General features: G+C 42.6%; 1 protein-coding gene across 1 annotated transcript; it reads right to left on the reverse strand.

Moving 5' to 3' along the window:
* Positions 1-1,036: 1,036 nt before the first annotated feature.
* On the reverse strand, positions 1,037-12,359 carry LOC130402206 (uncharacterized). The gene is made up of 6 exons (XM_056606376.1): positions 12,310-12,359; positions 11,164-11,277; positions 10,974-11,090; positions 3,009-3,078; positions 2,599-2,824; positions 1,037-1,174 (listed from the first exon to the last, which is right to left on the reverse strand). Exons 1-6 carry the CDS (start codon positions 12,357-12,359, stop codon positions 1,104-1,106), a joined length of 648 nt encoding a protein of 215 aa, XP_056462351.1. The 3' UTR covers positions 1,037-1,103.
* Positions 12,360-12,364: the final 5 nt, after the last annotated feature.

Below are 12,364 nucleotides of genomic sequence, written 5' to 3' on the forward strand. Positions count from 1 at the left end.
AGATCTGGGTGAACACTCCTGAGTACACTGAGGCTGCTCTGATATCGATGTCACACTCTGCCATATCTGCCTCGTAGAAGATTAGGTTCCCTTTCTCCAGCTGATTAAAAGCAAGTTTTCCGAGAGAAACAATGATCTCCCTGCTCTCTGAGCTCCAGTCTGGATCTGTTTCAGCCCTCCCATGGTACTTCCTGTCCCCCTGTATGGACTGAACCCTCAGGAAGTGGCTGTACATCTGAGTCACGGTCTTGGGCATTTCTTCGATCTGGGATTTTTTGTTTTTGAAGATGTCCTCCAGAACTGAAGCAGTGATCCAACAGAAGACTGGGATGTGACACATGATGTGGAGGCTTCGTGATTTCTTGACGTGGGAGATGATTGTGCTGGCCAGTGTCTCCTCTCTGAATCTCTTCCTGAAGTACTCCTCCTTCTGTTGGTCGGTGACCCCCTCACCTCTGTCACCATGTCAACACACTCAGCAGGGATCTGATTGGCTGCCGCAGGACGTGTGGTTATCCAAATGCGAGCGGAGGGAAGCAGGTCGCCCCTGATGAGGTTTGTCAGCAGCATGTCCACTGAGGTTGATTTTGTGACATCATTCCATATCTGGTTGTTCAGGAAGTCCAGAGGAAGTCGACACTCATCCAGACCATCCAAGATGAAGGACAACTTGGAACCGGTCGAATCTGCAGATTCCTGCTTCTTTGGTATCAATAAAGAGGTGATGAAGAAGTTCCACCAAGCTAAACTCTTTCCCTTTCAGTAAATTCAGCTCTCTGAAAGTGAGGAGAAATGTGAAGTGTATGTCCTGGTTGGCTTTGCCTTCAGCCCAGTCCAGAGTGAACTTGTGTGTTAAGACGGTTTACCAATACCGGCCACTCCAGTTGTCATCATTGTTCTTATTGGTTGATCGTGTCCAGGTAAGGGTTTAAAGATGTCCTCACATCTGATTGGTCTTTCTTCCTTGGCTGGTTTCCTGGAAGCGGTTTCAATCAGTCTGACCTCATGTTCCTTGTTGACCTCTCCACCTGCCTCTCTCTGTGATGAAGATCTCTGTGTAGAAGTCATTCAGACCTGTTCGCTCTCCTGCTTTAGGGAGTCCCTCAGACACACACTTGAACTTCTTCTTCAAATGAGACTTGATTTTGTGGTTGGCACTCGACAGCAGCAGATCCTAAATGAGAATGAAGAGAAGACATCAGATAGTGGAGGGAGACAGTTGAACCATGTTAATATATCCTGTAAAATGAACGATTTCATGATATTTAGTGACTTAATTACTTGTGGTACAAGAAGCTGGCCATGAAAAATTAGTAAGCAAAATTTTGGTTATTTCCACAGTAATACGATCGACCTATTGATATTGATAATGATAGTGAATCAGTGGAAAGTGACTTCACATCCTAATCTAACAAGATATTGCTGCATCTCTTATTCTGCTGTTGATTTGCAATTTATTGTTTAACATTCTTTAACCTGATGGACCCACAATAACCCTTATTAAAGAAGTCTGGGTAGTCAGGAAGCTTCAGCTTGTTCAGAATGCTGCTGCTAGAGTTCTAACAAAGACCAAAAAATTTGATCATATTACACCAATTCTAAAATCGTTACATTGGCTTCCTGTAGGTCAGAGAATTGACTTTAAAATCATGTTGCTAACCTATAAATCCCTACATGGTTTAGGCCCAAAATATTTAACTGATATGCTTCCACTACATCAGCCTTCTAGACCACTAAGATCCTCTGAGACCAATCTGTTAATTATCCCCAGAGTAAACACAAAACATGGGAAAGCAGGATTTAGTTACTATGCAACAAATAGCTGGAATAAACTCCCAGAGGATTTAAGACTTGCCCCAACTCTGAGCACCTTTAAAACAAGACTGAAGACTTTTATGTTTGCTATAGCTTTCTGCTAAATCTTAAATACATTTAACTTTGCCTTTCTTTTCTATTTTAATACTAAAATGCCTTTTTCTATTTTATGTTTGCTTTAGCTTTCAGTTAAATATCTATTGTTTTATTTTATTGTATGTCAATGTTTATATGTGAAGCACTTTGAGTCTGCCTTGTGTATGAAAGTGCTATATAAATAAAGTTGCCTTGCCTTGCCTATTATCTGGATCAAACTATTTAACCTGAAACCCCCACATTAACCTTTCATATCTGGATCAAACCATTTAACCTGAAACCCCCACAATAACCCAATATATCTGGATCAAACCATTTAACCTGATACCTCCAAAATAACCCTACATATCTGGATCAATCCATTTAACCTGATCGACCCACAATAACCCTACATATCTGGATCAAACCATTTAACCTGATACCCCCACAATAACCCAACATATCTGGAACAATCCATTTAACCTGATACCTCTACAATAACCCTACATATCTGGATCAAACCATTTAACCTGATACCCCCACAATAAGCCTACATATCTGGATCAATCCATTTAACCTGATCGACCCACAATAACCGTTCATATCTGGATCAAACCACTAAACCCCCAAGAAGAAAGATCTCTCCACAATGATGAATTACAAATGAAAATACATTTTCATTCTGTCTTCAAGATAAGAGCCTCTTACCGCCCCACAGTGTGTCGGCAAGTTCCTCCTGGTTCATCTCCATCAGGCAGAGCTTTGTGATGTTCACCACTCCCTGTATGGCGCGCCTCCTCTGCTCCTCCTTCTCACCATCTAGCTCCTCCTCCTCCCTCTGACTCTCTGAGCATTGTGGGTAATCTGGGAAGAGATCCCTCCAGAGCTTCTTCAGCTCCTTGTCGAGGAAAGCGTGTGCGTTCTCCTCAGCCCTCTGGAACAGAACAAACATCAAGGAGAACTTTACTCTGAACTCACTGCCGACATAAGAAGCATCTGTCCTGGATTCACGTCAGCTGGTCTAAAGAGGGAAGCCTGGAGACTATGAGCTCCCCAAGAGATGCTTTCTGATGTTCATGTAGAGCTGAAGTCAAACTTCTTGGTGGACATTTACACACCTTGATCAGCTCTGTTTGAGGCTGCTGTACAGACTGAGCACTGGTAACCTTTGACCTCTTCTGGTGTGGCCTGTGAGGAACACACACACACACACACACACACACACACACACACACACACACACACACACACACACACACACACACACACACACAGCTAGTTACATCAGACTAATGATGGAGTCATGATGCATCACTGCTGAGCTCTGAGATGGACAACAGTCACAGACAGAGAGATCCTCTTCTTACCTCTCAGGGGCGGATCTACTGGGGTGGCATGGGGTGGCAACTGCCACCCTAAAAAAAGCCTTGCCACCTAATGCAGGACAATTCGATCAGGAATGATAGAAACTGGATCTCTCTTTAGTTTTCGTTTATTCTCTCTTTACATCATGACACTGGGTCGCATATCATGAACAATCAACAATCAAACAATTTACAAGGTCCCTATATAACCTTACCCCCCTCTAATCAATTAATTCACGATTGTCTGTGTGTGACATGACGTCACCACTAAGGTGCGCTTGTTTTTAGCACCTTTAAAGCTGCAACAGACTCCCGGCCAATGAGACTCTTCTGGTTCTCATTACACATCAAGTTCAAGGGGATACAGTAATTGTACTGGTCTTCTGATTAGGTTCCTTGAAGGTAGCATAACAAGGCAAGAGCGTACCTTTCCATCTCTTCCGATATAAACTTCTTGATTCTTCCCATTTTCCAAAGATGTTTGGGCAGTTTGTCTTCATTCACTAGGATAACGTCTCCGAGCTTTAACTCTGTGCATCTTTTTACATGAGATGAGCAATGTGCAGATCGTAGCTCCAGGAGATATTCCTTCTTCCAGCGGGTCCAATATGTATTGATTAGGCGCTGTCTGTATTTCCACCTTTTGTTTAACTGACGTTGGTCTGTGTTGGGGGCCGCTGCGGTTACGTTGCCAGCGGATGGGAGCGCTGTTAGACGCTGACCAATTAGAAAATGGGATGGCGTTAGAGGGACAGGCTCTTCGCTGCTGGTGTGGGTGAAAGTGATGGGACGGGAATTAACAACTGCTTCCACTTCTATCAGAATGGTTTTGATTTCTTCATATTTCAGACATGATCTTCCCAGAACTTTACGTAGGCATGTCTTCACCGACCTCACCATTCTCTCCCACATTCCACCCCACCAAGCAGCTCTTTCTGCTATAAACTTCCAGATTATTCGTTTTTCAGCAAAGAATTCCTGTAGTTCTTTAGATGACAGGGAATCCCACAATGCTGTCAACTCCTTGTTGGCTCGTTTAAACGTTTTAGCATTGTCTGAATATATTGTGGTACATAGTCCTCTGCGTGACACAAAACGTCTGAACGCCAGCAGGAACTTTTCCGTAGTCAAATCAGTCACCAACTCTAAATGAATGGCTCTGGTGACTGCACAGGTGAAAAGAGCAATATAACATTTTCCTTGATTCTTACTGTACATAGGTCCAGCAAAATCCACTCCCGTGATCTCAAACGGAGGCGCTTCTTCAATGCGCTGCGCAGGTAAAGGCGCTGAAATCTGCTGGGCTGGTTTGGCTTTATATTTACGACAGATAAGACAAGCGTGTACAACTCTTTTCGTTAGTTGTCTTCCTTTCATTATCCAGAATCTTTCTCTCGCTTGGTTTAGCGTGTCTTGGCGACCAGAATGCAACACTTGCTGGTGACATTTTCTTACAATCAGCTCAGAAAACATGTAATTTGCAGGGAGGATGCAGGGATGCTTTTGTTCAAACTTCAATCCGTTCATATGTAACCTGCCTCCCACTCTTAGTACTCCACTGTCATCCAGAAAGGGACTTAGAGACTTAATTTTGGACTGAAAGTTAACTTCTTTACCTCTTTTCAGTTGATTGATTTCTTCGTAGAAACTTCGATTCTGTGTTAATCGGATCCAATAAAGCTCTGCTTCAGCGATTTCTCCAGCTGTTAATGTTCCAGTGCTTTTTGCCTTTTCTCTGGCGTTGTTTATGAATCGTCGGACCCAGGCAGTAATCCGCAGCATTCGGCTGAGGTCACTGTGGTTCTTTATTTCGAGTATTTCCATTTCCTTTGAACCTTTGGAATTTAACAAACTGGTAATTTCCACAACTGCCATATTTTCTTTTACAGCGTCATCATTTTCGTTTGGTTCAATATCATTGTCACGGTAATTTACATCGCTTTGCTCAAGCCACTCTGGCCCGTCCACCACAGAGTGTTGTCTAGCAACTGGTTCACACTTATGCCCCTTGTGGCGCTATCGGCAGGATTTTCTTTCCCTTTACAAAAGCTCCACTGCTCAGGTTCTGTGAGACTCTGGATCTCTCGGACTCTGTTTTCCACAAAGGGTTTCCACTGTTTTGCTGAACTTTTTATCCAGTGCAAAGTTATCATAGAATCACTCCACAGTTTCACTTGATTCTTTTCCATTTCAAGGTGCGTATTACATAGTGACTGAGTCTAGCTCCGATGAGAGCACCGAGGAGTTCTAGTCTCGGTAAAGTTACTTTTTTAAGTGGCGCTACTCTTGTTTTTGCTGTTATAAGAGTCACTGTGCACTCACCATTTTCGGGGATAACTCTCATGTAGGCAGCTGCGCAGTATGCACTTTCACTCGCATCACTGAAAACTTGAACCTCTTTTTTAACAGGTGGATTCAGGTCAGTGATGCGAGTGAAAGTGCATACTGTGCAGCTGCCTACATGAGAGTTATCCCCGAAAATATCCAGCTGCCACCCCAGTTGGCAGCGGCAAATTCATTTATTTATTTTTCTTGCTTTTACAAGACATTTACGAAAGCCAGTTTCAAATGACCGACTGCAAGTGAATGCAGCCAGGAAATATTGCCCCATCCCGCCTGCGCCCCCCCCCCCCCCCCCTCCCCGAGACTCCCGCCGGCACTGATTTTGAATACAAGGAAGGCGCGAGAGTCCTCCAAACGAACGAAGCAAGCGGCGCGACAGAGAGACTACATTCTTGAGGTAATACTGATCAACCGTCTATCTATGAAGAAATTATAATAATTAGAAAAGAGCAGGGCGGTGTATTACAGAAACATCATAGTTTAAGACTTAAGTTAAGATTGGAATGCCTTATATATAGCTGCATAACAGGCGCGTGCCGTCCATATGGGCAGGTGGGGCGGCGAACTCCCTGCAAAAGCATGCTCCCAAAAAAATAAGTTCCTCAGTAAATCACTGCTCCATGTTTATTTTTAATAATGTGATTGTCACATTAACTATCTATAGTTTCTGTAGGCTTTCCGACTATTTTTGTTCTGTTGATATCAAATTGATGGTGGCGATTCTAGTTGAGTTTAACGTGTCATGCAATGTGGGGCGGCGGAGCTCAACGACCGCGTCCCTCCGTATGTTTCTCGCATAACCCTGCAGGCTGCAATAAGAATTGCAATACGCAAAATGCTATAAGACGCCCATATGGTCGTAAAGTAGTCTGCCCCATGGTAATATTCTAGGAAAATCGAATTACTCCGCATGTATCTTTCGGCATTGAAGACTATTTATTTATTTATTTCAGCAGGTATTCAAATTGCATACCTGATTTCATACCTGATTTAAACAGCTGTTATTGATAAATATCTGATTTCAAAAGTGTCGTTATTGAGAGATTTGCACTCATCGTCGGGCCAAGTTCCAAATCGAAGGTCTGCTTGATTGATGACTTGTATTTGTACTTTTCATGTATTTGCAATGCACTCGCTAAGCCTGTTGTTAAAATAAAACATGGAATAAATAACTTCCCTATAAGGGACATCATATGGCGAATGTTGCGGATGGCACTTCAAAAGCGTGCAGTAACATTAGGCTATTAGTTTATTTTTAATTCTTATTCACAATTCAGCGCAGCATTCGAATTTTGCCTTTTTTTTTCTCAGCGCAGCATTCGACACCATCTCCCACCCTCTGCTCCTGGACCGCCTAGCTGGTATTGGGATCACTGGTGCTGCACTCTCCTGGTTTACATCCTACCTCACCGGCCGTCAACAATTTGTTCAACTAAGCAACCACAAATCTGGGTGTTCAGGTGTCTCACTGGGTGTCCCCCAGGGGTCAGTCTTGGGTCCACTCCTCTTCACCACTTACCTCCTCCCGCTGGGCACACTCCTCCGTCACCATGGGGTCCATTTTCACTGCTACGCTGACGACACACAGGTCTACATCTCCACCAAACCCACCCCTGCCATCCCCCCCACCTCCCTCATTACGTGCCTGGAAGAGATCCGGAGCTGGTTGAGCAGGAACTTCCTGAAACTCAATGGAAACAAGACCGAGGCCCTGCTCATCGGATCCAAATCCACCCTCACTAAATCACAACACACCCCAGCTCCACTCATAATCATCGATGGATTCCCAGTACCCTTCTCCTCCAAAGTCAAGAGCCTCGGCGTCATCCTGGACAACACCCTCTCATTCGCACCCCATATTCACAACATCACCCGGACTGCATTCTTCCACCTCCGCAACATCGCCAGACTCCGCCCATCACTGACCCAATCCAGCACTGAAATCCTAGTTCACTCATTTGTCACATCACGCATAGACTACTGCAACGCCCTCCTCACCGGACTCCCCACCAAACTCATCAACAGACTGCAGATCATTCAGAACTCAGCCGCCCGGATCATCACCCGCACCAAATCATCTGACCACATCACCCCTGTCCTCATTCAACTTCACTGGCTCCCAGTACACTACCGCATCCAATACAAAACCCTACTCCTCACCTACAAAGCTCTCCACAACCTAGCCCCCAGTTATCTCTGCGACCTCCTCCAAGAATACACTCCCTCCCGCTCCCTCCGCTCAACCTCTGCTGGACTACTATGTATCCCCACATCACGACTCACTTCAATGGGTGCCCGGTCATTCAGCTGTTCAGCACCCAGGCTCTGGAACTCCCTCCCCCCACACATAAAACAGTCAGACACCATTACAACCTTCAAGTCACAACTCAAAACTCACCTGTTCAAACTCGCACACAACGTCTAACTGATCACTGTTTTGATTGTTTTTTGTTTTGTTTTGTCTTGTTTTTGTTTTATTTATTTCTTATTGCTTATGTTTATTTATTTATTTATTTATTTATTTTTTCCACAATGTCTTGTTTTTTAAAAAATGTATGATGACTATATGCTCTGTAAGGTGACCTTGGGTGTTTTGAAAGGCGCCTCTAAATTAAATGTATTATTATTATTATTAATTAGTTTAGTTAACATGTTTTAATGTAGCTCAAAATATACATGTTAAAAATATACATAATTGTGGGTGTGGTCATACGCCAGTAGTTTCTGCCCCACCGAAATGAAGGGGCACCGCCCGCTAGTGAGCCTAGTAACCTAACGGCTCAATCCAACATTGTTTTTCAAATGTATGTTGCCTAGCAACCGAAGCTGCCCGGTCTCTACGTACTCTCAACCTATGCTCTCCCTCTCATTCAACCCAGCCTGATATTAAAGTGAAATTTGGTATGAGGGTATGGAGGACCACAAGTGTCACGGAAATAGTAATAAAGAAATAGACTAAATAATAAAGTAATTCATTATTTGATCTTTTAATGGGCAATAAAAGAGGAATTACAAAAAAATATTTACAAATTAAATATGAATCCATCAATAAGTAGCTCAAATTAAAAAGGGATTTACAAAAACAACATAAAACAGTCAATAAATACATCATTTAATAATATCATAAATAAATGATGCAATTAAAAAATCGATTTTAAAATGCAGTTTAAAAAGAGAAATAAATAACTGGATTCACAAATTGAATTAAGAACACAGATTTTAATCAGGCATTTAAATGGGCGATTTCCTTGGCATTTGCATTTCCATTTCCCCGCTGCTTTTCCTTTTCCTATTAGCTATTCGATTAGCTTAGTCATTTAGCTTCTCCTACTAGCCTCTCCATTTAGCTTTTCCTTGACACTTTGGTCCTTGCGCTGGCATATGATTTTGGATTCGATTTAAAAGAAAATGCCCTGTTATTCCAGGCTCATTTCACTTCAGAGTTATAGTTCAAAACCCCATAGGGTCACCCAAGAAGTTTCAGAACATTCTGATATGGAGTTTCAAAATAAAAGCCCAACAAACATTCCAATATGAGACTTATTACATATGATTTTGGATTCGATTTAAAAGAAAATGAGACATTAGATATGATTTAGGTATGAATTTGGATTACATTTAAAAGAAAATGCCCTCTTATTCCATGCTCATTTCACTTTATCTAGTGGGCTTTTAATTTGAAACTACGAATCAGAATATCCTGAAACTTCTTGGGTATCACTACTTTTACTATCCATATCAAACTTCGGTTTTGGCGTATCAACTTCGTTATAGCTCGGTCGCTATCTTAAAGCCTCAATTTGGAGAAGAAAATATATTTTAATTAAATTCGGCCGGTTGGCGGTTAAACCAATAAAAATAAAAATATTTAGAAATATTTTTATTTTATATATTATAAATATTTTTATTTTATTATTTATTTTCTTTAAAGTTATTTTCCCAGCAAACTGGCCTGTTCCCCTAGAGGAACCGTATGGGGAATCCAAGTTGAAACAACTTGCCCAAAGGTTCAGACTTGATGACAGAAAAATTCTTGAAGGCTATAGGGATTTTAAGGATAACTCAAGCATCATTCCAGAAAACCTTGCACCACTCCTGAATATCGACCATCTCATTCCAGTTAGCACTGCTGAGTGTGAGAGGGGGTTCAGCTTAATGAACATCATAGTGTGCCCCCTGAGATGCAGTCTGCACTTGGTCACAGTGTCGTCCTTGATGTTTATTCAACTGAATGGCCCACCACTCAGCCACCACAAAGTTCAATCCAACACGTATGTGAAGTCCTGGCTGGTGAAGCACAGGGGAGCCATGAACTCCAGAACACGCCCCTGCAAGGCAGGACCTGACGTGGAGGACAAGGAGGCCCTCTGGGTACTACCGTGAAAAGCATGCATACTAATACACACACATACACACATGCCATAGATAGATAGTTCTTAATCTACGCATACTTTTCTTTACTGTTGAAATTGTAATAACTTGAATAAACTACAAACACATTAATTGACTGTCATTGATTGATTTAATATGACTTTAATTGATAACATAATGGAATATAGCCAGGCTAGCCTTACAGAGTCGCAACACTTTGCGTTGTGACGAGGTCGGTCTGATCACAAAATTCCTAGTTTACCCACCTCTAATTTGACCACTACAGCCCTGGCGTAGCCTAACTAGTTTGTGAACGACCCAGAGAAACGCAACGCAAATTCAATGTGAACATGTATGAGGCTTTAATAAAATCCAAGACGATTTTTAAATTCCGCCACACATTTTTTAAAAGTGTCTCAAAAAGAGGGCATATCCGGGCAAAAGAGGACGTCTGGTTACCCTACGTACGGGAAACCCATTTGATTCCTACCTGTAACACTGTTTAATAGCGGCCCAAATTGGTGAGCGCTATCCTGGTAATTTCTCTGCGTGAGAAATACGAAGTGTGGTGGCGTGTGAGCGTGTTCATGGGTTGAATTGCGTGTGTCTCACGCCGAATGCGTGAGACTCGAGAGCCCTGTTACTGGTATATTATCCCGGATGCCGGACAGTCGCAGTTCAGCAAAAGTGGCGTAGAAGAAGGGGGAACTGTGCAGCGCCGTATGAATGTATTAAATATGCAAATTTGATCGGACCTGACTGGAAAGTATTACCCGACACAGTGGCGGGTGAAGTGACACAATTCACCCGCCACCTTACAAATCCACCCGCAAATGGCGGGTGGCGGGCATTAATTTCCATCCCTGACGCACACACACGCACACACACACACTTACATTTTTGCCTGACTTGGAAACATCAGTGCCAGTAAAGTCTGATAACAAGAACCAGGATTTATGGACGTTTGATAGAAGCTGTATCTTTATGATCTTTGTTATTCCTCACCTCTTCTCAATAGACTGATTTCCATCTTTAAACGTAGCAGGAGGATCCATAGACCAGCCACTCTTCATAGAGACACAGCTCGGACCAGGGGAGTCTGCTCTCTGCTGCTGGACTCTTCTAGAAAACAAGAACCAGGATTTAAGGATGTTTAATAGAAGCTGTACCTTTATAATATATGATGAATCCTCACCTCTTCTCGATGGACTGATTTCCATCTTTAAAGGTAGCATGATGTTCCATAGACCGGTCACTCTTCATGGAGACACAGCTGGGTCCAGGGGAGTCTGCTCTCTGCTGCTGGACTCTTTTAGAAAACAAGAAACAGGATTTCTGGAAGTTTGATAGAAGCTGTACCTATACAATCTCTAGGGATGTCAAGTTCTGGTCGGTTGGTTGACTGGTTAATCGATATGCACTTGTTGGACCAAATACTCTTTAGTCGGACAATGGCTGGTGTTCCTTTAATAAGAACAAAGAGCTTCTTAATCCATTATTTTAGGGCCGGGAGGGACAAATGCAGACCGATGTGTTTTATATTTGAGTGACGGACTGTATTGTGTTAGAAATAACATTAATTATGAATGAAAATAAGGTTGAAGGCTCCATAGTTTCTGTTTTAATAATTAGATGGTTTAATAAACTATAAGACTTATAAGACAAGAGGTCAAACCCCCGGGTTTCTCAACGTTGAACTGGCCCATAAGGAAGACCGCTAGTCCTAACTTACTGAACCTTTACTCCGCAATTAACTCATTGATTGCAACCAAGTCATCGATCTGGCAGCATTTGTTTAAAAAGGACGACAAAAAAGCATGCAAACGGTAAAGTAAGTTTGTGGGTAGATCAGCTAAAAAGGCATGGGTACTTTTTTCTTAATACGTCTGTGATTCTTCATCTCCCTTCGTGTTTAACGCTCACTAGGCTTTGAGTGGGAACACATCAGAATTGGCTTCTTGGTACGAATCCCAGCAGCATCCAGTGGGCCCCATTATATTACACACAGATAAAAGCTATAATCAATTCTTCTGTGGTGTCTATAAACGACGCTGCCCGACGCTCCGTGGCTCGTCCGCTGTCTGCTTCATATTGAAGCTCTGCCCTAACCGAGTGGACTCGGACCGAGGGGGTCTGAAACCCACTGCCCTTCTCCAAACAGCCCTTATGTGATATTGAGGCTAGCAGGTAGAGTACAACGCACTGTGGTAGATTATGTTGATCCAGAGATAACGGACGCATTGTTTTATAATCATCTTTTCACCATCGACCAATCGATTGGTCAGAGAGTTGGTTGAATTTAAGACTACAGCCCAAATCATCATCTCTAATCATTTCTTACCTTTTCTCAATAGACTGATTTCCAACTTTAAAGTTAAAAGGAGGTTCCATAGAGT

This window comes from Gadus chalcogrammus, chromosome 1 (genome assembly GCF_026213295.1).
Source record: "Gadus chalcogrammus isolate NIFS_2021 chromosome 1, NIFS_Gcha_1.0, whole genome shotgun sequence".
Taxonomy (NCBI): domain Eukaryota; kingdom Metazoa; phylum Chordata; class Actinopteri; order Gadiformes; family Gadidae; genus Gadus; species Gadus chalcogrammus.